Genomic DNA, 26788 nt, shown 5'->3' with positions numbered 1-26788 from the left:
CTACACCCAGTCCTTAGGGTTCTTAAGCACCTCTGTAATCTTGTACTCTGGGCTGCCTGGCGCTGGCTGGTGCATATACTCCCATCGCTGTTGAGAGAACCATTACGATTATGATTTGAGATTGGTGCAAGTTTTTTTTTTTGTGTGTGTGTGTGTTTATATGTGTGTGTTAAGGAGTTATCTTTGGGTGTGATAGTATAGGTTATTGAGACAGAAGGTGTGGGTGTTTATGTGTGTGTTTAAGTGTGTGTGAAGGGGTCAGCTCAGGGGTGTGTTAGTATAGGTTACCGAGACAGAAGATGTGTGTGTTTAAGTGTGTGTGTGTGTGTGTGTGTGTGTGGAGTTATCTCAGGGTGTGTTAGTATAGGTTATTGAGACAGAAGGTGTGTGTGTGTGTGTGTGTGTGTGTGTGAAGGAGTTATCTCAAGGTGTGTTAGTATAGGTTATTGAGACAGAAGGTGTGTGTGTTTATGTGTGTGTGTGGAGTTAGCTCAAGGTGTGTTAGTATAGGTTATTGAGACAGGAGGAGGTAACCAGCTGGAAGACTGAAGAAGACCTGGATATGATGTGCAGTGGAGGACATGAGAAGGATGAATGCCAGGGAGGAAAGAGTACATGATTGTCAGGAGTGGAAGAGACTCATAGCCTGTCCAACCCCATAAGGAAAATAGTTAGTATAGGTTATTGAGACAGGAGGAGGTAACCAGCTACAAGACTGAAGAAGACCTGGATATGATGTGCAGTGGAGGACATGAGAAGGATGAATGCCAGGGAGGAAAGAGTACATGATTGTCAGGAGTGGAAGAGACTCATAGCCTGTCCAACCCCAGGAGGAAAATAGTTAGTATAGGTTATTGAGACAGGAGGAGGTAACCAGCTACAAGACTGAAGAAGACCTGGATATGGTGTGTGGAGGAAGACATGAGAGGGATGAATGCCAGGGAGGAAAGAGTACATGATTGTCAGGAGTGGAAGAGACTCATAGCCTGTCCAACCCCAGGAGGAAAAATGAGAACGTTAAATGAAGAAGATGAAGTAGTAGAAGAAGAAGAAGGAGAAGAAGAACTAAAGGAAGGAATTATGACCTAGGAGAAGAGATCAAGGAAGCAATATAAGGCATCAGAGGTCGAAAGAGGAAGAGGAAGAAGTGAAGTTAGGTTACTCTTGCATAGGTTAGGTTAGGTCCCCCCCCCACCCACCCCATGCACATCCCTTCCCCCTCCCACAACCACCCCACCCCCACATGCACCCCTTCACACCCCCACCCCCACATATCCCTTCACACTCCCCACACCCACACATCCCTTCACCCCCCCCCACAGGCACAGAAGCACTAGAACACTCACGGCATGCAGCGGGAGGGACATCAGGATGCTCTCGATGCGTGCGTTGGGTGTGGCAAACCCGAACTTGGTGCCGCGGTCATACACCAAGTTGAACTCCACGTAGCGGCCACGTCGGAGCAGCTGCCACCGCCGCTGCTCCTCGGACACAGCGTCGTTCTTGTGCTTCTTGACTGTGACGAAAAGAAAAGGAGAATGATGGAGGGATGTAATGGGCATTGATTTATTTTTTTTTTTTCCTTTTCTTCTTTTCTTTTTTACTATTTCTTATTTTCACAGGGAGATAATGAGACAGGTAGAGAAGGAGGGATAGATGGAAGGGAGAAGGAGTGGAGGGTGGGATGAGGAGGGGAGAGAGTCTGCAAGGAAGGGAAGAAGGGCAGGTAAGGGAGAGAGAAAGAAGGAAGAGGAGGGTCGCTGAGAAGGTAAGAGGTAGTTTTACAGAAAGAGAGGAAGAGGGAGGCAGAGAAGAGGATGGAAGAAGGGCAGGTAAGGGAGAGAGAAAGAAGGAAGAGGAGGGTCGCTGAGAAGGTAAGAGGTAGTTTAAAGAAAGAAAGGAAGAGGGAGGCAGAGAAGAGGAGGGAAGAAGGGCAGGTAAGGGAGAGAGAAAGAAGGAAGAGGAGGGTCGCTGAGAAGGTAAGAGGTAGTTTAAAGAAAGAAAGGAAGAGGGAGGCAGAGAAGAGGAGGGAAGAAGGGCAGGTAAGGGAGAGAGAAAGAAGGAAGAGGAGGGTCACTGGGTAGGTAAGAGGTAGTTTTACAGAAAGAGAGGAAGAGGGAGGCAGAGAAGAGGAGGGAAGAAGGGCAGGTAAGGGAGAGAGAAAGAAGGAAGAGGAGGGTCGCTGGGAAGGTAAGAGGTAGTTTTACAGAAAGAGAGGAAGAGGGAGGCAGAGAAGAGGAGGGAAGAAGGGCAGGTAAGGGAGAGAGAAAGAAGGAAGAGGAGGGTCGCTGAGAAGGTTAGAGATAGTTTTACAGAAAGAGAGGAAGAGGGAGGCAGAGAAGAGGAGGGAAGAAGGGCAGGTAAGGGAGAGAGAAAGAAGGAAGAGGAGGGTCGCTGAGAAGGTTAGAGATAGTTTTACAGAAAGAGAGGAAGAGGGAGGCAGAGAAGAGGAGGAAAGAAAGGGCAGGTAAGGGAGAGAGAAAGAAGGAAGAGGAGGGTCGCTGAGAAGGTAAGAGGTAGTTTTACAGAAAGAGAGGAAGAGGGAGGCAGAGAAGAGGAGGGAAGAAGGGCAGGTAAGGGAGAGAGAAAGAAGGAAGAGGAGGGTCGCTGAGAAGGAAAGAGGTAGTTTTACAGAAAGAAAGGAAGAGGGAGGCAGAGAAGAGGAGGGAAGAAGGGCAGGTAAGGGAGAGAGAAAGAAGGAAGAGGAGGGTCGCTGAGAAGGTAAGAGGTAGTTTAAAGAAAGACAGGGAGAGGGAGGCAAAGAAGAGGAGGAAAGAAGGGCAGGTAAGGGAGAGAGAAAGAAGGAAGAGGAAGGCCACTGAGAAGGAAAGAGGTAGTTTAAAGAAAGAGAGGGAGAGGAAGGCAGGTAGAAGGCAGGTATGAGAGAAATAAGGAAGTTTACCACTGAGGGCAGGTAAGAACATATGATTACTTCTTAACTTACTTTTCTTAACTTTTTGACTTATGACTTTTCTTAATAATACTTTTCTTAACTGTAACAAAAGGTCTGAGCATGGTTTCCTAATGTAATGGAAGTTGATAATACTAATACTAATACTACTACTAATAGATGTTTGAGAATAGAAGCCTCGGACACTCACCCAGCGGAAGGTACGAGGGGACGACAGACTCAGCGCAATCCGTGACGAACTTAAACACCTTCTCCGGGTCCTCGTCCTCCAAGTCGTCGAAGAAGATGCCACCAACGCCTCGTCTCTCCCCTGGGCAAGGTTAGCATGGGGTCAGTACGAGGATTGAGACGGAAAATGAGGCTTGATGAAAAACATAATGAAAAAATAAAGATAAAGAAAGAAAGGAAAATAACATCAGGTAAAAAGGTAGAGAAAGGAAGAAAGCAATGAATGTGGGAGAGAAAGAAAGGATGAAGAAAAAAATACACGTACCAAAATGAAAGAAAAATTAAGGAAAAAAAGGGAGAAGGGAAGAAATGAGAGAAATAGGAAAAGGAAGAAGATAAAAGAAACATATTGAAAAGATAAAAAATAAAACATAACATAAACAAGCACACACACACACACACACACACACACAGAAGGGAGAAGGGGAAAAATGAGAGAAATAGGAAAAGGAAGAATATAAAAACACATAATGAAAAAGATAAAAAATACAGCATAACATAAACAAACACACACACACACACACTCCTCCCCCCCCCTAACCCCCCTCCTCCTCCTCCCCCACACACCTCTAAACTTAACAAAGAAATAGTCGTCACACCACTTCTTGAAATTGGGGTAGTGCTTGGGGTGGTGGCGGTCACAGGCGGACTTCAGCACCCCATGGAAGAGCTTCACGTCGTCCTCCACCAGGTAATATGGGGTCAGGTCCGTCCCACCACCGAACCACCACTGCAAGGAAGGAAGGAGGGAGGGAGTCAGTGGTGTGCGTTGATGATGTTTTGAAGCATTGATGATGTTTTGAAGTGTTAAGTAGGCTTGTCTTGTGTAGAAGTTGCCTCCTCCATCCCTCTATCTCTCTCTCTGTGTCTCTTTAACCGTGTATCAGCGATGGGCCAAATTTGTGCCTATACCATGTAGCAGTGACGGGCCAAATTTGTGTCTTTGCCGTGTAGAAGCAACAGGCCAAATTTGTGTCTTTACCGTGTATCAGCGACGGGCCAAATTTGTGCCTATACCATGTAGCAGTGACGGGCCAAATTTGTGTCTTTGCCGTGTAGAAGCAACAGGCCAAATTTGTGTCTTTACCGTGTATCAGCGACGGGCCAAATTTGTGCCTTTACCATGTAGCAGTGACGGGCCAAATTTTTGCCGTGATATAAACCCCAAAAATAGATGATGCATAAACTGATCACAAATGCATAGATATATATTATGAAATGGTTTACGTGAGATGATTTTTTCTCATTTTTCTCGCTTAGAGGGAGTGGCCTTTAAGAAACATGGTCCCCACAGCTACCGGGTTAAGTACTAGGAAGCACAGCATATTAGTGTTTCTTTTTCTTCTCTTTTTTCTTCTACTTCTCCTTTTTCTTTTCTGCTTATTATTATTATTATTATTACTAAATATACTCATGAAAACGTTAATCTTATGTAAATAGCTGACTTCTCCTCCCCTCTCCCTCTTTCTCTGTTTGTCTTCTCATCTGTCTGTCTGTCTGTCTGTCCATCTCTCTCTCTCTCTCTCTCTCTCTCTCTCTCATCATTTATCTATCTATCTGTCTATGTATCTATCAATTCATCTGGCTCCATGTATTCCTGTATTCTCTCTCTCTCTCTCTCTCTCTCTCTCTCTCTCTCTCTCTCTCTCCCTCTCTACTTCCCTCCCTGCCCCCTTCCCCACCCCCCTCACATGCTTGTTGTTGCCGTCCTCGTCCTGCATCTCAAAGTAGCGGTAGTTGAAGTGGATGGTTGGCACGTGGGGGTTCCGGGGGTGGATGACGGAGCTGATGCCTGCCGCGAAGAAGGTGAATTTTTTGTCCTCTGGTAGTGACTTGCCTCTGTGGGGGATGATGGCATGCCCGATTATTATTATTATTATTTTAACTGTTTTTATTATTATTATTGAGATCCCTTAAAACACACACACACACACACACACACACACACACATAGTAGACATAGATATGGGACAGTATGAGGGTAGTATTGTTATTACCCAAAAGATGGAATAAGTATACTGGATTGCCTTTGTTTATCTAGATATGTATAATGTTGTTTCCCTTATAGCAAGAAGTAGATGAGTTAGCACTGTATGGATGGACGAACAAAATAGCACATCCTCATCAAGTTATCCCATTTCTGATACTAATGAAAAGCAGGCCAAAAGCATCAAATAAGAAAAAATTAAAAAATAAAACATATCAGATAGAAAAATATAAATAAAAGTGAATAATACAAAGCAAACCTACACACACACACACACACACACCTCGCTCTCATGCTGGCCTGGAGTTGTTTAGAAAGTGGCGCGGTCATGACGGTGATGTTGACGCCAGCTTTCTCGAAGGTTTTGCCGTCCTGCAGCACACAGGTGATGCCGCCGCCCTCGCTGGGGTTGTGTCGACGCCAACGGTCCACCGTGAACTTGGTGCCGCCCTCCTCGCCCTCCAGCGCTCGGCAAAACTCACTCTGGAATAAGGGCGTGTGTTGACCTAGTTGTTATGACCTGGTTGTATTATTATTATTTTTATTATTATTTTTATTTTCTTCTTTTTTCTTAATTTTCTTTTTTCATCTTCTTTTTCTTTTCCTTTTCTCTTCAACAAAGTGAGGACATTCTTTCCTGATTTATACCATAAGTTGCTGGGTATCATGTGCTTGAAGATACCCTAAACTTAACCTAACCTAACCTATCCTAACAAAAACCCAAACAGTTACTATAGGGCTTGACTCAGAAAATTCATATATGCTTCCTTAGTATCCTTACTAATGAGACTTTCTATACAATAAATGGAGGTCATTTTTTGTTGATTTATACCATAAGGTGCTGGCTATCATGTGCTTGAAGATACCCTAAACTTAACCTAACCTAACCTAACAAGACCCGAGACAGTTACTATAGGTCTTGACTCAGAAAACTCATATATGCTTCCTTAGTTATGAGACTTTCTATACAACAAAGTGAGGTTCTTCTTTCTTGATTTATACCATAAGGTGCTGGCTATCAGGTGTTTGAAGATACCCTACACTTAACCTAACCTAACCTAACAAAACCCCAAACAGTTACTATAGGTCTTGACTCAGAAAACTCATATATGCTTCCTTAGTTATGAGACTTTCTATACAACAAAGTGAGGTCATTCTTTGTTGATTTATACCATAAGGTGCTGGCTATCATGTGTTTGAAGATACCCTAAACTTAACCTAACCTAACCTAACAAAACCCCAAACAGTTACTATAGGTCTTGACTCAGAAAACTCATATATGCTTCCTTAGTTATGAGACTTTCTATACAACAAAGTGAGGTCATTCTTTGTTGATTTATACCATAAGGTGCTGGCTATCATGTGTTTGAAGATACCCTAAACTTAACCTAACCTAACCTAACAAAACCCCAAACAGTTACTATAGGTCTTGACTCAGAAAACTCATATATGCTTCCTTAGTTATGAGACTTTCTATACAACAAAGTGAGGTCATTCTTTGTTGATTTATACCATAAGGTGCTGGTTATCATGTGTTTGAAGATACCCTAAACTTAATCTAACCTAACAAAAACCCAAACAGTTACTATAGGTCTTGACTCAGAAAATTCAAATATGCTTCCTTAGTTATGAGACTTTCTATACAACAAAGTGAGGTCATTCTTTGTTGATTTATACCATAAGGTGCTGGCTATCTTGTGTTTGAAGATACCCTAAACTTAACCTAACCTAACCTAACAAAACCCCAAACAGTTACTATAGGTCTTGACTCAGAAAATTCAAATATGTTTCCTTACTAATGAGACTTTCTATACAACAAAGTGAGGTCATTCTTTGTTGATTTATACCATAAGGTGCTAGCTATCATGTGCTTGAAGATACCCTAAACTTAACCTAACCTAACCTAACAAAACTCCAAACAGTTACTATAGGTCTTGACTCAGAAAATTCAAATATGCTTCCTTACTAATGAGACTTTCTATACAACAAAGTGAGGTCATTCTTTGTTGATTTATACCATAAGGTGCTGGCTATCATGTGCTTGAAGATACCCTAAACTTAACCTAACCTAACCAAACAAAAACCCAAACAGTTACTATAGGTCTTGACTCAGAAAACTCATATAAGCTTCCTTAGTTATGAGACTTTCTATACAACAAAGTGAGGTCATTCTTTGTTGATTTATACCATAAGGTGTTGGCTATCATGTGTTTGAAGAAACCCTAAATTTAACCTAACCTAACCTAACAAAACCCCAAACAGTTACTATAGGGCTTGACTCAGAAAACTCATATATGCTTCCTTAGTATCCTTACTAATGAGACTTTCTATACAGTAAAGTGAGGTCATTCTTTGTTGATTTATACCATAAGGTGCTGGCTATCATGTGTTTGAAGATACCCTAAACTTAACTTAACCTAACCTAATAAAACCCCAAACAGTTACTATAGGTCTTGACTCAGAAAACTCATATATGGTGCCTTACAAATGAGACTTTCTATACAACAAAGTGAGGTCATTCTTTGTTGATTTATACCATAAGGTGCTGGCTATCATGTGTTTGAAGATACCCTAAACTTAACCTAACCTAACCTAACAAAACCCCCAAACAATTGCTATAGGTCTAGACTCAGAAAATTCATATATGTTGCCTTACAAATGAGACTTTCTATACAACAAAGTGAGGTCATTCTTTGTTAATTTATACTAAAAGGTGCTGACTATTATGTATTTTAAGATACCTTAAATGTAACCTTCCCTAACAAAAACCCAAACAGTTACAGTAGGTGTTGACTCAGAAAACTCATATATGCTTCCTTAGTTATGAGACTTTCTATACAACAAAGTGAGGTCATTCTTTGTTGATTTATACCATAAGGTGCTGGCTATCATGTGTTTGAAGATACCCTTAACTTAACCTAACCTAACAAAACCCCAAACAGTTGCTACAGGTCTAGACTCAGAAAATTCATATATGTCGCCTTACTAATGAGACTTTCTATACAACAAACTAAAAATGAAACTCGCTAACCTGTATCCTCATAATCATCAGCTCCATCCTGGTCCTCATGTCGTTGGGGTTGTCTTCCAGTGCCTTGAGTTCAGTGATGGGAGCGGCCATGAAGGTTGAAGTGTCGAGGGAGGGAGCGGCTTTCTGGGCGGCTGACACTGTGCTTTGGTGTGTTGCGTAGAGTGCCACACCGCCTGACACCATCATTGTGGCGCCAACGCACCTGGTGGAGGAGTGAGGTTACTGGGTGTTATTGTAGATGTAGATTTTTTATGGTAAACAGCTCAAGGGCATCAAATAAGAAAAGGGTGAAGCAGAAGAATAAAAGAAGAGGAAAAAAAAGAAAAAAAGGAGAAGAAAAAGAATAAGAGAATAAGAAAAGGAAGAAAAAAAAAGAAGAGGAAGAAAAAGAAGAAAAAGAGAAAAATAAGAAAAGAAAGAAGAAAAAGAAGAAATAGAAAAGTGAAACAAGTCCACAAGTGTTTTATTACATATTTTCTTTTCTTCATGTGTTGGGATACAGCTTTGAAATGCCTCCCACTCCTAAGGTTCTAGAGTAGTTTGGAGTGTGGACGCTTTAGTAAACTCCTCTTACCTTACAGAGCATGGCACTCTTGTTTACCTTAGTGATAGTACAGAGGCAGGAAGCTAACTACTTATAAGGCTGCCTCTTCTCTGAGCATCTCTCTCAAAGTTGTCAAATCTATTTTTAAAGGTGTTGACGCAAGGGCTGCGGACAACACTTTTGGGTAGTTTATTCCACCTGGTTTTTTTTGTTTTTTTTTTTACAGTTAAGGTAAAGAAAGGAAGAAAGCAGTGCATGTGGGAGAGAAGGAAAGGACGAAGAAAAAAATACACGCACCAAAATGAAAGAAAAATTAAGAAAAAAAGGGAGAAGGGAAAAAATGAGAGAAATAGGAAAAGGAAGAAGATAAAAAACAGCTCAAGGGCAACAAAAAAAAAGGTGTAAAAAAAAAAAAAAAGCCCGCTAATCGCTGTTCCCACAAAGACAGAAGTAATGAGTGGCCTAAAGAGAGGTCAATTTCGTGAGGAGAGTTGTCTTGTCGAATATAATGTTCTCTCTTTTGAGTTCTTAGCCTGGGGTTTTGGAGCTTGAGATCGACCCCTAGTGGTGTTATTGTTGTCTCTGGGGCCAGCTGGAAGAAATGGGCATAATCAACATTTTCCAGGCCATGTAAAAATTTATATAGCCCTCACCTGCCAGCTCTGGACATCCTTGGGACCTTGACAGCTGCCACTGTGGTCATGGTCCTCGCCACGCCTCGCACCAAACGTGACGCCATGTTGCCAACACACTATCACAGGATGGCTTGGGGCTGGAAGAGACAACGCCACAAACATAACTCATCAACAATCAATTCTTACAGATGTGCAGCCTTCATTGTGCCTCTGTACATACCAAAACATCACAGCTAAGGGGATTTGATTAGTTCCAAAATAGCTTCCTAGTAAAAAAAGAGCGGACAATTCATGGTTTCACCCAACCAACGATTTTCTTATGTGGTTCATGTTTTTCTGGTGATAGATATAGTGAATTGCACGATTTTGTACCTCATTTCCGTCGCAAATTTCTACTTTTCGAGTTATGCCACTTTTCAAGTTATGCCTATCCCCTGCCCTGACCAGAGCTGTTAGTACTGTTCGTTAATCAGTTCTCACACCTTATTATAATCATTATCTTACTTATTTTGGTAAATCTTAGGAATAGCGGCTCCTAGCGGGTGTGCATTTAGGGCACGGTGTGGTGGTAATTACAACATTTCTAGCACGTACGACGGGGTTTTGACGAGCGGACAGGCGTGTTTATGTCCCAAGGGGAGTATTTTTCCATGCTAGCCTCACAATTTCTTCAAGTTGATGGGCGATGAGACTGCGAGCTCTGGGGTGAAGAAAGGGAAGAGCCCGCGCGGAAAAATACACCCTTGTGACATAAACACGCCTGTCCGCTTGTCAAAACCGCGTCGTACGTGCTAGAAATGTTGTAATTACCACCACAAAGTGCCCTAAACACGCACCCACTAGGAGCCGCTATTCCTAAGATTTACCCTTATTTTACCTAAAAAATATATAAAAACCTTAATTATTATGAAAAAGAAGCATAACAGCAGTCCTCACAACTTATTACAATCATTATCTTACTTATCTTACCTAAAATGGCATAGTAAACCTTAATTACTACCAAAGAGAAGCCTATTAGCCGTCCTTACACCATATTTTAATCATTATCTTACTTATTACTATGAAAGAGAAGCATATTAACAGTCCTTACACCATTTTTCAATCACTATCTTACTTATTACTATGAAAGAGAAGCATATTAACAGTCCTTACACCATTTTTCAATCACTATCTTACTTATTACTATGAAAGAGAAGCATATTAGCAGTCCTTACATCATATTTCAATCATTATCTTACTTAATTATTGCCACAAAAGCATAAAATTACACCTTACTCCAGACTCCGGCACCTTATTTCAACCGTTATCTCACCTTTATCACGGGCGTACAGGTGAGTCTCAGGTTAATTACACTCGCCCACACCTGTACTTGAGGCGGCGGGCAGGTGAGGGAGGGAGAGACCGAGAGAGGAGGAAAATTGTGGAGAGATGGAGGTATTACAGGTAGAGAGCTCCTCCAGGTGTAATTGTGGTCCCGTTGAAAAGGAAGAATGATGTTGGTGTACGTGATGTTAGGCAGGTGCTCCTCCTCCTCTTCTTTTTCTCCCCCTTCCTCCTCTTCTGGGTTTTTCTTATCTTCTTTTCCTGTTTCTCTTCATGTTCTAGCTCCTTCCTTTTCCTCCTCCTTTCCTCTTTTATTTTCCTTCTCCTCCTTTCCTTTAATATTAATCCTCCTCTTCTGGGTTTTCCTTATCTTTTCCTATTTTTTAAATTTTTTACAGCTCCTTCCTTTTCCTCCTCCTTTCCCTTTTCGTATTTTTCTTCCTCCTCTTAACCTCTTCGTTTTCTTTTCTCCTTCGTATCCCTTTTAATTGATCCTTTTCTTCCTCTTCCTCCTTTTTATCTTTCCTTTTTTTCTTCTTATTCTCCTTCCTAGCTTTTACTTCTCCTTTCCCTTTTCTTTTTTTTTCTTTCTCCTCCTCTTCTGTCTCTCTTCTTTTTGTTTCAGTGCTTCTAATTATTATTCTTTTTCCTTTTCTTGTTCTTCTTCTTCCTTCTCCTCTCTTATTGTTTGTTCTTGTTCTTTTTATTTTCTTCCTCCTCCTCCTCTTTTTCTTCTTCTTCCTCTTCTTCATGTGATCTTGTATCTTACTTCAGTGCTTCTTTTTTCTTTTTGTTATTCACGTCTATCTAATCATCACTATCTTCAGCATCAACCTCGATCATGAATAAAACCAATACGTACTTGTGATCATAACAAGTTTCGTATATTTACAGCTTTTATTTTTTATCATTACGTCATAGGGATTAGCATGTATGTACCCTCATCTCCATCCCACAGTTAATATAATAATAATAATTATATAAATGTTCGAGCTAAGCCCACGTGGGACACTTTTTCCTCTCTCCCCGGCGGCTGAGCCCAACGCGGCGCCTGGCAGCGGGGCGGGACACGTGCGTTTGTTGACACTTCCCGCCGCCCGCACCCCGCCCACCCTGGGACTGCTGTGGGAGCTGCCAACAGCTGGCCTTTTGGACCCCTGCCCTGCCCAGTCCAGTCCTGGCGGCCGGAGGTGATGAGTGGAGGGAAGGAGGAGCCGCTGGGCCTGTCAGACGAGGCGGCCCTCCTGCAGCAGAACGGGGACCTGGCGCAGTGTGTGGCCAGGCTGAGGCTGCTGCAGCGACGCCTCACGGAGACTGACAGGTGGGGAGGTGCCTCACACCCTTGGAGCTTCGCCCCCTTAAATCCCCTACTGTCCACATTTCGGCATATTGAGGTACTCAATCCCCCCCCGCCCCCCCCATCCCCCAGCAGCTGCCAGGCTCATTGCAATTTTCACACTTGTTTTTGTTTAGATCTTCACACTTTTTCTGATGCTTTTCTGAGAGATTTGAAGGTTAGGAGAAGACATGTATGACAGCAGAAGAGTACACTCTTTAAAGTGGGAGGTGAGATACTGGCGCGTTAATATAGCAAATTTTAAACGTGGTAATTTGGCTTGTTTTTAGATGGCAGCTGAGCCCCTCTGTGCTGTGGGGCCTGTGTGGCATCATCCAAGGGGAGGCGGGGAAATGGGGGGCTGAGGGGGCCGGCCAGCCAGCCGTCAGCAGCCTCAAGGTGGTGTCGGGCGCCCTCTGCTGCCTCAGGAATGCCTTGCCAAACTGTGCCAGGAACCAGCTGATGGTGAGGCTGCCACTGTGCTGTAATGTCTTACCACAAGGCTTCAAAGACAATAATGTGCTAAAGCCTGTACTCTCAGGTGCTTTTGGCTCTCACAGCAAACATTTATAAAGGCCATAACAAAGGAGATTAGTTGGGTTCTCATGAGTGTTTTTCATGTTCATGGTGCAGAAGCCTTGTCAAACCATCACTATGCTCATAAAACTACCCCTGGCAATACTAACACAACCTCTATGTAAACCTTGTCATATGCGGGTGTGTGAGTCCCAAAATGTTTGAGAAGATTTGCCTTGCACACAAATTACTGGATAACTTGGCAACATTATAGCCATGTGATGTTCTAAAATGTATGAACAAAAAGGTGAAATCCCTGTAACAACTCATAATTTGAAAGCTGGGAGGGCCAACTATTTTGATTGGTAAGGACTCTGAATTCAGGGAAAAAATATCTAAGCAAGGGAGGCACCTTAACCTGGTATCAGCGACGGGCCAAATTTGTGGCTTTACCGTGTAGCAGCGACGGACCAAATTTGTGGCTTTACCGTGTAGCAGCGACAGACCAAATTTGTGGCTTTACCGTGTAGCAGCGACGGACCAAATTTGTGGCTTTACCGTGTAGCAGCGACGGGCCAAATTTGTGGCTTTACCGTGTAGCAGCGATGGGCCTAATTTGTGTCATGATTTAAACCCCCAAAATAGATGATACATAAACTGATCACAAATTCTTTGCTATATATTATGAATTGGTTCGTGTGAGTGATGATTTTTTCTCATTTTTCTTGCTTAGAGGAACCATTAAGAAACATGATCCCCGCAGCTACCGGGCTAAGGGGAAAAAACAAAAAAAAAAAAGTACTGGTCCAGCAAAAGAAAAGCAGAATGAGAGGTTAGAACAGAAGGAAGGATTTGGCCTTTTTGCTAAGACCCTAACCCTCAACATGTCCTCAGCTGGCAGAGACTGAGGAGCTCCTGAAGTCCATCCTGTCCTGCATCCAGTGGACCTTCAAGGCACCAGAGGCAGCTCACACATCCGCAGAACCTTCCCCTGATGGCCGTGCTGTGGAGGCGGAGGAGGGGGAGGGGAGCGCTGAGTCTGAGTGGAGGACGGCACACCACACCCTCGCCTCCTCCTGCGTCACATGTCTCGGCAACCTGGTGGCGGCGAACTCCAAAACAAGGCGGATTGTCTGGCCGTACTTCAAGCTGCTGCTAGAGTAAGGTTTGCCGAGGACAGCCACTCTTCTATGGTCTGTTTTGATGGTGCTTCGTGTAGCTTTGGAGAGGCTGAGGCAATGGACAGAAGTAGTTGGAAGCATATCATCTAACCTTATGAGAGATTATGGGAACCCTGACATTAAACAGAAGATGATGGTGTCCCTTAGAGAGCTATGCTGCTGTTCATGAAAAAGAGAATACCAGATGACCACCAGTTAAGTCTTGTGCCCCTCCCAGAGACGTGCTGTTGTTCCCGGACAAGGAGGTGGCTCAGGCGGCCTGCATGATCCTGCACAACTGTCTCCTGGAAGCTGATCTCAAGGAGGAACTCTGCATGTAAGTTTTTTTTGTACATCAAGGGAGGCAGCTCAAGGGCAGAGAAATAAAAACTGGAACAAAAAGGCCAACTAGATTCTGCTCCATTGAAAGAAAACAGAACAGGAGGGCAAAGGAGAGGCCAATGCATGTAATATTTTTTCTTATGTACATCAAGGGAGGCAGCTCAAGGGCAAAGAAATAAAAACAGGAACAAAAGAGGCCACCTAGATTCTGCTCCATTGAAAGAAAACAGAACAAGAGGGCAAAAGAGAGGTCAATTATGCCTGAAATTCTAATGTTACTTATCAATGTGACTTATCTGACTAATCTAAGTATCTAGTGGGCCAGTTTTAGTAAGGAGAACTTGTGCTGTGGGACTGCAAACACACCCTTATCAATACACTCCATTTCAGGTCATCTTTGGGTCAGCAGGTTCTCACACATCTGCTGACACTTTATGAGACAGAGACCAAATTCTCCTGCTTCGTGCTGCTGTCCCTGGAGGTGCTGCTGGCCGGGAGGGAGGTCCTGGCGGGGGCTTGGGGCGGCCTGTCAGAGGGTCACCAGCGTCTTGTACTCGAGGTGGTGGAAGCGAGGCTAACACACAGCGCTGCCCCTCATGCCGCTGCCGATGTGCCCCCAAGCCTTGAGTTCTTGGTGGCCGAGTTCAAGGTAGGAAGGTTATCAAGGTTGTTTATACTTCACAGCTTTTCCCTCTATACTTTAACTTTTCTCTTTCTCCTCCTCTACTTTTCCTCTTTTTCCTTTATGGTAACACAGACACTTTTCTCTTTTTTTCCCTCCTCCTCCTCTTCTTTATCCTCTTTTTTTTCCTTTATGGTTTCACTTTTCTCCTCTTCTTTTCCTTCCTCCTCTTCTTTATCCTCTTTTTTCCTTCTTTTTTCTCTTTATTGTTTCACTTTTCTCCCCTTCTTTTCCCTTCTCCTCATCTTTTTCACCTCTTTTTTGTCTTTTTCCTCTATGGTTTCACTCTTTTCCTTCCTTTCCTCTTTTCCCTCCTCCTCCTCTTCTTTATCTTCTTATTTTTTCCTCTATGCTTTCACTTTTCTCATCCTCTTCCTCTTTTCTCTCCTCCTACTCTTCTTTTTCTTTTTTTCCTTGTCCTTTTCCTCTCCTCTTCTTCCTCCTCTACTTTATCCTTTCTTTTCCCTTACACTTTTATCCTTCTCCTCTTCTTTTCTCTCCTCTACATACTTTTCTTTGTCTTTTTTCCAGGTCTATGCTTCCACTCTCCTCCTCCTCTTCCTCCTTCTGATCAGTGTTTTCCTCCCCCTCAGAGTAAAGCAGACTGCATACTGAGGACACACGCTGACACTGACTGGATGAACCCTGGCTCGGCTCAGGTAAGCTCTCGGCCTCCTGTATCAAGTGTCTGGGCGGTGTTGGACGGGGAAGGTGCGTACCGCTGGTGGGTGCATAGTGGAGAGCAGGGTTTTTTTTATGTTTGTTTATATGTTTTTTATGTTTTGTTATGCTTTATGTTTTAGCTAAGTTTTTTTTATTTATTTATTTATTTTTTCTCATGAGCTGCCTCCTTTGGGTTAATAAAATAACGGTAATGTTCTGAATACGACGGTCTGGTAACGCTGCACATGGCGGGTTTGTTGATGTTGTTTGTGGTGGTGGCGGTGGTGGCTCATAGATAAACACTAATAAAACTCGGTCATAAAAAGTGTTATAAAAAATCGGCAAAACTAACTATTGGTGATGAAGTAGGTGATGGTACTCTACACAACTTCTTCTTTATCGTTTATAGTCCATCTTCTCCCATTTTTGCAGCCGGACTCGTGATGACCCTCCTTCACCTTGCTCAATCTGCTATTTTTTACAGTAAAGGAAGCAGCTCAAGGGCAAAACAAATGGGGAATAAAAAGCCTGCTGAACGCCGCTCCTATTAATAAAAAGTAAGAAAATATAGATGAGCGGCCAGGAGAGAGGTCATCAAGAGTACTTATCCTTCCTCTATCTCTAACACTTCCAAGTCTCGTCGCACTGTTCCTCTCCGTGCTCGTTTCCACGTGATATTTTCCGTGTACAATCCCCTGGTAACACTGCCCTTGGCCCTGCAGGTGTTGGCACGGCTGGGGACCTTCGTGTGTGCCTCAGCCGCCTCTGACACCTGGCGCCAGACCCTGCAGCGAGACAGAAGCCTCCTTGTGACCAGTGTGGGTGAGTGTGTGAGGCAAGGAGGAGGAAGGTACTGTAGTAAGGAGGGGAGGAGAGAAATTAGTGCAGTAGGAGAAGGAAAGGGCTGGTGAGAAGGAGGGAAGGTGAAAGAAAAGCACAGGAGGAGGAGGAAGAGGAAGAGGAGAAAGGAGTATAAAAGAAGGAAAGGAACTGGAGAGAAGGAAGGGGGGAAGAAGGAAGCACAGGAGGAAGAGGAGATAGGGGAAGAGTGGAAGAGAAAGGAGTACAGAAGAGGTAGAAAAGGGACTGGTGAGAAGGAGTGGGGGAAGATAGAAGCACAGAAGGAGGAGGAGTAGATAGGGGAAGAGATAAAGAGGGGGAGAGAAAGGAGTACAGAAGAAGGAAAAGGAGGATGAAAAGGGTGTGAGGAGGAGAAGAAAGGAGTAGTAAAGGAGGAGATAGGGAAGAGGTGATGAGGAGAGGAGGAGGAAAGAAAGGAGTACAGAAGAAGGAAAAGGAGGAAGAAAAGTGTGTGAGGAGGAGGAGGAGGAGGAGAAAAGAGTAGTACAGGAGGAGGAGGAGATAAGGGAAGAGGAAGAAGAAAAGATAATGAGGAGAAGAGGGGAAGAGACAGGAGTATACTTCATCACTACCTTATCTTTCCTTACCTGGTTGGCCTCTCATGAACAGGTAATCAGAGGGGAAAGGTGAAGAACACAGCAACACCCAGTTAGGATTTCTTACTATAAATATTCAACCACATACATAAGAACAGCCTTTCCTTGTCTGTATGTGCTCCTGCCTATGACTTGAACACTGCCAGGAGGGGAGGATAAGCCATCTCTCCAACTAAGATAAAATTCAATGCCCTCTTTTTCATCTCCACATCTCTTACTATAAATATTCAACCACATACATAAGAACAGCCTTCCCTTGTCTGTATGTGCTCCTGCCTATGACTTGAACACTGTCAGGAGGGGAGGATAAGCCATCTCTCCATCTAAGATAAAATTCAATGCCCTCTTTTTCATCTCCACATCTCTTACTATAAATCTTCAACTGCATACATAAGAACAGCCTTTCCTTGTTCGTATGTGCTCCTGCCTATGACTTGAACACTGTCAGGAGGGAAGGATCAAGGCATCTCTCTAATTAAGATAAAATTCAATGCCCTCTTTTTCATCTCCACACCTCTTACTATAAATCTTCAACCACATACATAAGAACATCCTTCCTTTGTTTGTATGTGCTCCTGCCTATGACTTGAACACTGTCAGGAGGGAAGGATCAAGGCATCTCTCTAATTAAGATAAAATTCAATGTCCTCTTTATTATCTCCCTTCTGTTGTCTTCAATCTCCCTCGCTCTTTTCCTTTTTTTTCCTTACACTTTTCTCCTTTTCTTTTCTTTCCTCTTTTTTCTTTTGTCTTTTTTCCAGGTCTATGCTTCCACTCTCCTCCTCCTCCTCCTCTTCCTCCTTCTGATCAGTGTTTTCCTCCCCACTCCATACCTACTTCCCCAGCCCTCAACTTGGCCCCTTCTTGTGGTTTTCAGTCTCCTTTGCCCTCATCTCAACCTCCCCTATTATAGTTTTCCCTCCCCTTTAGCATTACTGAGGTGCATAAGTGACATAGGGAAGATGGGGGGGAACTCCTTCACGCCCCTCGACCGGCTCTCGGACCTAAGCGACGAGGAGCAGATGGCGCGCGCAGAGGGTCACCCGGCGTTCGGCTTCAAGTGTGACCTGATCCGCCTCATCGCCAGCCTCGTCTATCGCAACTCTGCCAATCAAGACCTGGTGAGGGGACGACTAAATGTTGTTGTAGTGGTAGTATTTATCAAGTCATATGGGTGGTTTGTTTTTTAATTCAATGTTTGGGATGGAGTTGGCTAGCTGGATTTTCAGAGTTAAGTCGACGCAGTTACAAGTGGTCGTAAAAAGTGGTATAAGAAAATGTCATACTGGTATTAATATTAAGTTCTGTGGCTCTGGCTTTTTAATTCCATTTTTGGGACGGAGATAGTCACAAGTGTTGGATTTTCAGAGTTAAGTCGACATATTATAATCTCAGTCATAAAAAGGGGTATAAAAAATGTTGTACTGGTATTAATATTAAGTTCTGTGGCTCTGGCTTTTTAATTCCATCTTTGGGACGGAGATAGTTAGAAGTGTTGGATCTTCAGAGTTAAGTCGACATATTACAAACTCAATCGTAAAAAGGGGTATAAAAAATGTCGTACTGGTATTAGTATTAAGTTCTATGGCTTGTTTGGCTTTTTAATACCATTTTAGGGATGGAAACTCTTTGAAACTCTTTATTAGACTTGCAAAAGAAAATGTAAATGTAACAATATATTGAAGTTAGGATCATTGGATTTTCAGAGTTAAGTTGACACATTACAAACTCAGTCATAACAAGTGGTATAAAAAAATCAGCAAAACTAACTATTGGTGATGAAGTATGGGACGGCACTCTACACACTCCCCATTCCACCTCCCACACAGGTCAGGGAAATGGACGGGTTGCTGCTAGTACTTGAGAGCTCCAAGTTTGACGCCAGGAACCCGCTGATCAAGGAAGCATCAATCTTTGCCCTGCGGAACCTGCTCGAGGGGAACATAGAGAACCAGCAGAGGATCAAGGAGCTACGGATGGAGGGGGTGGTGGAGAGCCCCGGCCTGGCGGAGCTGGGGATGGAGGCGGTGGAGGAGGGGGGCAAGGTTAAGTTACTTCAGCGCCCCCGGTCGTCATCCTCCCCTCCTCCAGAACTTTGACCAGGGGTGAGCCAGAGCTGGTGTCGTGTTCCTAGCTGTCCCCCTATTCCTGGCTATCTTTTATTCGTAAACAAAGGGGGACAGTCAGGAACAGAGGGCAGCTAGGAACATGACATCGGCACAATGGCTGGATGACCACTCTGTAGGAATGATAAACCACTAATAAAAGGCACATGAGAAAGGAATTATAGCATTATGTTAAGCCTTTACTGTATTTATTTATAAGTTGCTACATGCTGAAGAAATTTACAGTTGAGGATGGTTGCAAAATCTTTAGAAAAACAGGAAAATAAAGCTATAGGACAGTAGTATGAGGTGTTAGAGAAATCATGGTTCACACACACACACACACACACACACACACACACACACACACACACACACACACCACCCGAAATTGACCTCTCTTTTGGCCACTCTTTACTTTTGTCTATTATGGGAGTGGTGAGTAACAGGCTTTTTTTTTTCTCTGCACTCTTTTTGTTGCCCTTGAGCCATCTCCTTTGCTGTAAAAACACACACACACACACACACACACACACACACACACACACGCACATCTATTTATCTATCTATCTATATATGATGCACAGTAAATCAAACTCCTCTTGAGTCTGCATCACAAGATCTGCCTTATCTCCTTTTATTATTTTGTGAGCAAGACGTTCATTGCTCTTTGCACGCCTCAGAGTTATCTTATCTTGCTCTTCTCAGCCAGTGGTGATAACGTACAGTGGGGACATTGGTGCTGTGTGAGGGTGGTGGTGCTTGTGAAGGTGGTGGTGACATTGGTGGTGTATGGGGGTGGTGGTGCTTGTGAAGGTGGTGGTGACATTGGTGCTGTGTGGGGGTGGTGGTACTTGTGAAGGTGGTGGTGACATTGGTGCTGTGTGGGGGTGTTGGTGCTTGTGAAGGTGGTGGTGACATTGGTGCTGTGTGGGGGTGTTGGTACTTGTGAAGGTGGTGGGGACATTGGTGCTGTGTGGGGGTGTTGGTACTTGTGAAGGTGGTGGTGACATTGGTGCTGTGTGGGGGTGTTGGTACTTGTGAAGGTGGTGGTGACATTGGTGCTGTGTGGGGGTGTTGGTGCTTGTGAAGGTGGTGGGGACATTGGTGCTGTGTGGGGGTGTTGGTGCTTGTGAAGGTGGTGGTGACATTGGTGCTGTGTGGGGGTGTTGGTACTTGTGAAGGTGGTGGTGACATTGGTGCTGTGTGGGGGTGTTGGTGCTTGTGAAGGTGGTGGGGACATTGGTGCTGTGTGGGGGTGTTGGTGCTTGTGAAGGTGGTGGTGACATTGGTGGTGTGTGGGGGCGTTGGCACTTGTGAAGGTGGTGGTGACATTGGTGGTGTGTGGGGGTGTTGGTGCTTGTGAAGGTGGTGGGGACATTGGTGCTGTGTGGGGGTGTTGGTGCTTGTGAAGGTGGTGGTGACATTGGTGCTGTGTGGGGTGTTGGTGCTTGTGAAGGTGGTGGGGACATGGGTGCGGTGTGTGGGGGTGTTGGTGCTTGTGAAGGTGGTGGGGACATTGGTGCTGTGTGGGGGTGTTGGTGCTTGTGAAGGTGGTGGGGACATTGGTGCTGTGTGGGGGTGTTGGTGCTTGTGAAGGTGGTGGTGACATTGGTGGTGTGTGGGGGTGTTGGTGCTTGTGAAGGTGGTGGGGACATTGGTGCTGTGTGGGGGTGTTGGTGCTTGTGAAGGTGGTGGGGACATGGTGGTGACAGTGTGCATGTGTTGTGCTGATTGAGGTGATGATGGTAGCAATACATGGTGGTGGTGGTGACAGTGAACGTGGTGAGTGTGGTAGCCTATGTGGGGGCATTAGTGGTTGTGGTGGTATGATGGTGGTGGACTACTGCAGTGGTGTGTCATCACTTGGTATGTGTGTTTGTGGTCTTGGGAGCAAAACACGAAAGGCAAACAAGTAAATTAGAAAAATGAACTGATATACAATGTGTGAAATACCTTTTATCATAATTTTGTTGAGCATGTATTTTTTTCTTTAATTTTCATTGGTCTCTTATACTTTCTCCATTCTTTCATCCCTTACACTGGTGGACTCTGGAACAGCCTTCAGTCCTTCATCTGTATTTCCTCCTGCCTACAACTGGACCTCTTTCAAGGGGAGAGTACCAAGACACCTCTCCACCCAAAACTGACCTCTCATTTTATAGGGGCAGTGATTAGCGGGCATTTTTCCTCGAATGTAAAAAAAGCTTCATTTAGTGGAAGCTTCACTTATGTGGGAAGTGACTTAAATTACTTCATTAGACTGAGTTTACTGAACATCACATATAGTTTTAAGTTTAGTTTAATGCAATATTTAAAGGTTGGCCAACCCCCAAAGACCTATAGGGAGAGAGGCAGACGAGCCCCAAGACCTAGGGGCTGTTTTTGCCGCCCTACCCTCCCCTTTCTGATGTGAGTATACCTGTAAATCCCTGGAGCTTGTGTTCAGGTAAAGGCATCTATGTATGTGTGTGTGTGTGTGTGTGTGTGTGCTGGAATTTAAGGTTAAAGAGCTGATAACGCTTATCTCAGCCATGGGGATTAGGTGATTAGCCTACCACCACCACCAGTACAGATTATAAATGAGTGATATATTTTTTTTTACAGTAAACTAAGCAACTCAAGGGCAATAAAGAAAGAAAGAAAATAAGAAAACAAAACAGTGCAGCTCCTGAAAATCAAAAAGGAGTGGACAGAAGTAAGAGGAAGGAAGAATTGCCCCCCCCTGAAAAAAAGACTATGTGAGAATAAACAATAATAAACAATGAATAAGTAAGAATAAACAAGATACCCATATCGATCAAAAGAAGGAAAAAGGTAATGAAGATACTGTGAAAACCAAGCAAATCACGTAGCTCATCCCCTCACTGAGACAAGCCAGCCATAGAGAAAGTCCCCCAGCCACGCATCACCAAGGCAGTCACCAAGGCAGTCGTATTTCCAGGTTCTGTTCCTCACCCAGCTCCATTCAACAACCCAGTCACTTTAACCGGCCAGTCTCCCCTCACTCAGTCATCTTCCGGAGCCCTTCCACCTATAGTCATCCATATACAAGCCTCAACCCCCTTATCTAGTCATCAAGGCATTTTCCAGGTTCTGTCCCTCACCCAGCTCCATTTATCAACCCAGTCACTTTAACCGGCCAGTCTCCCCTCACTCAGTCATCTTCCGGAGCCCTTCCACCTATAGTCATCCATATACAAGTCTCAACCCCCTTATCTAGTCACCAAGGCATTTTCCAGGTTCTGTTCCTCACCCAGCTCCATTTAACAACCCAGTCACTTTAACCGGCCAGTCTCCCTCACTCAGTCATCTTCCGGAGCCCTTCCACCTATAGTCATCCATATACAAGCCTCAACCCCCTTATCTAGTCACTAAGCCTGTCACTTCATCTCCCCTAGTCAGTATCGCGGCAAGGATGGAGATTCTCGAGTTAGCGGCGTGTGTGTTCGGGCTGGTGTTCCTCCTGGGGGATATCAGCCTGGTGATCGCCTGCTCCGCCATGCATCTCGAGAGGGGCGGCTTGGCGGGAGGCTGGGTGCAGGGGGGGTTCACGTTGGGCCTGTTCTTTGTGGCTGGACTCATCACCAACCTCTTCCACTTCTTCGGGTAAGTTAGAATCAAGTTTGGAATCGAAGCAAATACAATATGCTGTCATCTCTCTCTCTCTCTCTGTTTCTCTCCTTCTTCTTCTTCATTTGGTTATTGTTTTTATCATCAGCTTTACTTTATTTAAGAAGACTTAACACCACTTTTCTTCTTCCAGACATGAATGGCAGCGAATGGCTCAGCGAAGCTTCGGAGGCAAAGCCAAATGTTACTTGCTCCTCGCTGTTCCCTGCTCCTCCCTCCTGCGATGGTTCGTGTAGTAGTATAGTAGTAATTAGTAAACCTCAAAAAACATATAAGGTAAAGGTGGGTGCATACACTATAGATGCGTGTGACTGCTGTGCTCATCTCCGCTCCGTTGGCCCTTTGAGCCTGTTATAGGTAACAGCCATGCAATTACCCCCAGACATGAGCCATTGTGAAATCCGGTGTCATAGGGAATTTGACTTCCCCCTATCGCGGCATCCCCGAACCATTCACCCTAGTGAATTTAGCTTCCCCGAGCCAAAATCCCTGAGGTTACTTGGACCCCCCCTTGGTATCCCCCTCCATTTTTTGGCACCCCCGAGCCATATACTCTAGGGAATCTTTCATCCCTGTACCGAAATCTCTAAGGGAATTTAGAACCCCTTTTATTTCCTACTGAAACATATAATTTCATTATTATTCTTATTATTATTAAAATTGATTTTAAAAAAATGATTTAAAAATATTCAAATCATTATACATCAAACATTATAAACCCGAATTAAATGGCTCAACTACTTCTTGCCCGCTCCTAAAGTGATAAAAAAGGAGGGGCCATATTCCCTGGTAAAAATAGGGGTGCCGAAATCCCGAGGGGGGTTCCACTCGGGGAGGCCATATCCACTGGGGTGCCATCCCCTGTGACACCGGGATTGCCACATCGCGACTGCTCGGACCGGGATTCGAACCTGGGTCAGTGAAGGGGTAGCCATGCAGGTATGCTGAACACTATATTCCACGGAAGCAAAACTTAAAGTCATATGTGGCAGGTGTGTGGCAGGAAACAAGTGTGGTAGAGACAATTAAGGTGTGGAAAGGTGTTTGTGCTAAGCCAGGTAAGGGAAGTCATGGAAAATGTTGCGCGGGTGTGAGACGAACGTACGTGTGGTGAGACGGGTGTGTGTGTGTGTGTGTGTTACAGGTATATCCGGAGATTTCGAGACCCTCAGAGCCTGTCACTCCGCTGCTGGGCGTCTTCCCTCAGACTCTTCTACTGCACTGGCACCTTCATGCAAGCTGTACTTCAGGCAGGTGGCTCCTTGTGTTGCTCCTCCTCCTCTTTCTCCTCTTCTTTTTCCTCTTTGGGTGTACGGTACGTCTATGAATCATATGTATCTGCTGAATCCTCCTCCTCCTCTTAATTAATCCCTCCTTGGGTGTGGGATCTTTGAATGCAGCTCCTTCATCTTCATTCTCATCCTTCATTATCATTATTTTCCTTCACCTCCTCACCATCACCACCACACAGCATTCCACAGTCATTACACAGGTGGAGTGACTCGTGACCCCCGACTCACTAATCCCCTTCACTCCCTTCCCCCACAGAGCTACGTGGTGGTCCATCTGTGGTGGGAACAAGACCTTCCTGTCCACTACGGTAAGTGGTTTCCTCACCTTACTCGCTGTTCTCTCTGGGTAGCGTAAAGTCGAGGTAGGTAGGTCATATTCTTAAACATATTTAGGTGCACAAGCTCACATATTTGACAAGGCTTGCGTGGGGGTTTTGGCCTTTTGGGCATTGCCAGGGATAGTTTGATGCTTCTCTGTGTGTGTGTGTTGGGGGGGGGGGGGTATTTCGTTGGGGATATACCCCAATGGAGGAAGGCGGAGCATGCCGCGCAACCCCCCGGGGCACCGGATAGGTCTCGAACCCACGCTCTAGGAACCCGCCGAAGCGCAAGGCGGAGACTCTACCACGGGACCACGGGAGCCCCCTTAATTTATCTTTATTTATATAAATTTTCCTTTATGCATTGCACGTTTTCTCTTTTTCTTCTTGTACGTATGTACATCTCACCGGTCGCCTTCCCCCAGTCTACGTACCCTTGGTGGCCGGCGTCGTCTTGACCCTGCACGCCATCTACGGGGTCAGTGACTACATATGGACAGAATACTACGACGAGACGCACCGCACCCTCCCGGCCCTCGACTACCTCCTCATCCTCTCCGCTCTCACCCTGAACATGGGTACGTTGGTGCAAGATATACAGAGGCTAGCGGACAGGGTTGGTATTCTCAGGCACTTTCGGCTCACAACAACTATTTTCAAAGGCCACAAAGGAGATTAGTCGGGTTCTCAGGAGGATTTTTCACATTCCCAGTCCAGAAGCCTTGTCAGACTATCACTAGGCTCATAAAACTACCCGTGGAAACACTGCGAACACACCTTCAAATGCTCTCGGCTCTCACAACATATGTTTCCCAAGGCCACAAAGGAAAATATTCGGCCCGGGTTCTCAGGAGCGGTTCTCACATTCACAGTGCAGAAGCTAGAGTTATTGCTAAAATCGTTAATTACTGGTGTTCCTTTGCAATTGTTGTGGGTCAGAAACCGGAAAATACAATGTGCTGTTAACACTAACTTAGGACGCTGAGGCTGACTCCTTTCTCTGCCGCAGGGGGGCGTGTGGCAGCCATGGCGGTGGTGATGGGGACGATGGGTTGGTACTGGCTGGCTCTGGCGGCACTGAGTCCTCTTCTCATCAACTACACCGTTTACATCGTCCAAGGCGCCCCTTTTGCTGCCTCAAGAGGCGCTCAGGTGTGGCTTCTAATCTTCATGTTGCCGCTGGGCTTCCTCTCCGCGATCTTTGTGTCGGAGAAGAGGGAGCTGACCGTCATCACGACTCTGGCCTGGCTGGGCTGTTCGGTGCCGCAGATATACATGTACCATGAAACCCATAGCGAGTGGCTGGCGTGGAGCATTCCTGCGGCGGGCCAAGTCCTGGCTCTCGTTATCATGATGGCGAGGTGGAGTGTGTTTGAATCCGCCTTTGAGAGATTCGGACGCCTGGCTCGAGTGAATCAGTTCGTTCGAGTGCCAACCAAGGAACCGGGAAACATAGAAGAGGCGGTAAGGTAGACAGACGGAAAGTGATGGGATGATGTTGACAGTATTGTAAATGATGTTATTTTAATAATTAATGTTGGCGGTATTATAGTTGTATTGTCAAACAAGAGGAAGGTGGCGAGAGAGGCTGAGCAGGCCAAGGTCAGTAACGGTTTGCAGTGTTCTTTCCAAGTTGCCACCGTCGAGATGTCTCACCTCAACTCGGCCGCTCGTGCCACCTTTTCAGCGCTTTACCAAAACTAAACACTGTTTTCGTCTTATTCGGAGATACATTATTTTACATTATTATTTACAGATTTTTTTTTTTTAACCATCCAAGAGCTATGATGAAAGCCATATAAAGTGACAAAGCATTCATAAGAGCGCCGCTAAATACGTGCCGCATTTCTAATTTGTTGTATAAATATTTCATTGATTTAGTTTAATATTCTTTAAAAATTCAGAATATTTACGTTGAGATTGTATCACAACCTCTTTTAAAGCTTTATCAAATGTGGGTGCACAGTGTGAGCCGCGAAATGTTTAAGAAGATGAACCACGGACTTGCAGCTCGTAATTCACTGAAGGTAGTTTTGTGTCCCTTCTTTGGGCCAGTTTGACAGTCCAGCACCGAGCCATTGTAAGCGCCCAAACCAAACTAATTTTCTTCACAATGATCCGTAAATTCTTCTCTATACCAGATACAAAAGAGATATCCTGTGTGGTTATCTAAAATTCCCTCCTTTTTACATCAACGCCACACACTACACAAGGCATTTTCATGGTATTTTGTGTTTGGTTGGGGAGCGTACAAATTTGCTCTACCGGGCTATAAAACTTTCCCCCAGTCTCTCATTTTCATTTCTCTTAATTGATTTTTTTTTTCCTTTTCTCCATTCAAGGTAGTCGCAAGTCTTCCTTCAATCCTCCCGTTTGTAGTTTAAATGAAGCGAGGAAAACGATTTGTCTGCCTTTATTACTTAGAATTACTAAAAGGAATTTCCGAGAGAGAGAGAGAGAGAGAGAGAGAGAGAGAGAGAGAGAGAGAGAGAGAGAGAGAGAGAGTCTGTATGTATGTATATTATATTAGAAGCACTTATGTATTTATATATGTGATTAATCATATATATATTCTTTAATGCTCTGTTTAATTTCCCTTCTATTGACTAGGATGAGGGAAGAG

At 44.5% G+C, this 26788-nt stretch overlaps 3 protein-coding genes and 3 long non-coding RNA genes across 8 annotated transcripts; 4 read left to right on the top strand and 2 right to left on the bottom strand.

Annotated features, from left to right (window-relative positions):
* Positions 1-5420, bottom strand: LOC126983459 (oxygen-dependent coproporphyrinogen-III oxidase-like). The gene is made up of 5 exons (XM_050836158.1): positions 5410-5420; positions 4831-4978; positions 3707-3869; positions 1347-1516; positions 1-87 (listed from the first exon to the last, which is right to left on the bottom strand). Exons 1-5 carry the CDS (start codon positions 5418-5420, stop codon positions 1-3), a joined length of 579 nt encoding a protein of 192 aa, XP_050692115.1.
* Positions 5421-5627: 207 nt separating this feature from the next.
* LOC126983601 (uncharacterized) lies at positions 5628-7815 on the top strand. The gene is made up of 3 exons (XR_007736023.1): positions 5628-6644; positions 6810-7149; positions 7669-7815. It is a non-coding gene; the product is annotated as an uncharacterized LOC126983601 (long non-coding RNA).
* Positions 7816-11669: 3854 nt separating this feature from the next.
* Positions 11670-19100, top strand: LOC126983596 (ataxin-10-like). The gene is made up of 9 exons (XM_050836410.1): positions 11670-11980; positions 12286-12460; positions 13406-13671; positions 13910-14008; positions 14404-14662; positions 15289-15354; positions 16081-16180; positions 17746-17936; positions 18645-19100. The coding sequence occupies exons 1-9, from the start codon at positions 11853-11855 to the stop codon at positions 18912-18914; spliced, it is 1554 nt and encodes a 517-aa protein (XP_050692367.1). The 5' UTR covers positions 11670-11852; the 3' UTR covers positions 18915-19100.
* A 648-nt stretch (positions 19101-19748) lies between these two features.
* On the top strand, positions 19749-20254 carry LOC126983603 (uncharacterized). Its single transcript, XR_007736025.1, has 3 exons — positions 19749-20012; positions 20105-20150; positions 20243-20254. It is a non-coding gene; the product is annotated as an uncharacterized LOC126983603 (long non-coding RNA).
* A 549-nt stretch (positions 20255-20803) lies between these two features.
* Positions 20804-26744, top strand: LOC126983597 (uncharacterized). Of its 3 annotated transcripts, XM_050836412.1 has the most exons (9): positions 20804-21332; positions 21528-21848; positions 22152-22162; positions 22322-22529; positions 22687-22779; positions 23698-23803; positions 24102-24153; positions 24591-24743; positions 25175-26744. In XM_050836412.1, exons 4-9 carry the CDS (start codon positions 22339-22341, stop codon positions 25636-25638), a joined length of 1059 nt encoding a protein of 352 aa, XP_050692369.1. In that variant the 5' UTR covers positions 20804-21332; positions 21528-21848; positions 22152-22162; positions 22322-22338; the 3' UTR covers positions 25639-26744. The 3 variants fall into 3 exon arrangements, with proteins under 3 accessions (XP_050692369.1, XP_050692370.1, XP_050692368.1); XM_050836413.1 differs by lacking the exon at positions 22152-22162 and having other exon boundaries at positions 20805-21332; positions 21528-21737; XM_050836411.1 differs by lacking the exon at positions 22152-22162 and having other exon boundaries at positions 20805-21332; positions 21528-21864.
* Positions 21922-22311, bottom strand: LOC126983600 (uncharacterized). Its single transcript, XR_007736021.1, has 2 exons — positions 22104-22311; positions 21922-21954 (listed from the first exon to the last, which is right to left on the bottom strand). It is a non-coding gene; the product is annotated as an uncharacterized LOC126983600 (long non-coding RNA).
* Positions 26745-26788: the final 44 nt, after the last annotated feature.

Source organism: Eriocheir sinensis, chromosome 54, assembly GCF_024679095.1.
Source record: "Eriocheir sinensis breed Jianghai 21 chromosome 54, ASM2467909v1, whole genome shotgun sequence".
NCBI lineage: Eukaryota > Metazoa > Arthropoda > Malacostraca > Decapoda > Varunidae > Eriocheir > Eriocheir sinensis.
Note: the sequence above shows the minus strand (reverse complement) of the source record. Positions and strands in the feature narration are given on the sequence as shown.

Excerpts from the sequence above, each read along its gene's own strand:
- LOC126983459 (XM_050836158.1), bottom strand. Across the intron at positions 3,870-4,830 it reads AGGACGGCAACAACAAGCAT|TGGTGGTTCGGTGGTGGGAC; the intron begins GTGAGGGGGGTG and ends CCTTCCTTGCAG. Across the intron at positions 88-1,346 it reads TGTCCCTCCCGCTGCATGCC|CGATGGGAGTATATGCACCA; the intron begins GTGAGTGTTCTA and ends TTCTCTCAACAG.
- LOC126983596 (XM_050836410.1), top strand. The coding sequence starts at position 11,853 with ATGAGTGGAGGGAAGGAGGAGCCGCTGGGCCTGTCAGACGAGGCGGCC. Across the intron at positions 15,355-16,080 it reads TGAACCCTGGCTCGGCTCAG|GTGTTGGCACGGCTGGGGAC; the intron begins GTAAGCTCTCGG and ends TTGGCCCTGCAG. Across the intron at positions 17,937-18,644 it reads ACTCTGCCAATCAAGACCTG|GTCAGGGAAATGGACGGGTT; the intron begins GTGAGGGGACGA and ends CCTCCCACACAG.
- LOC126983597 (XM_050836412.1), top strand. The coding sequence starts at position 22,339 with ATGGAGATTCTCGAGTTAGCGGCGTGTGTGTTCGGGCTGGTGTTCCTC. Across the intron at positions 23,804-24,101 it reads TCATGCAAGCTGTACTTCAG|AGCTACGTGGTGGTCCATCT; the intron begins GCAGGTGGCTCC and ends CTTCCCCCACAG. Across the intron at positions 24,744-25,174 it reads CGCTCTCACCCTGAACATGG|GGGGGCGTGTGGCAGCCATG; the intron begins GTACGTTGGTGC and ends TCTCTGCCGCAG.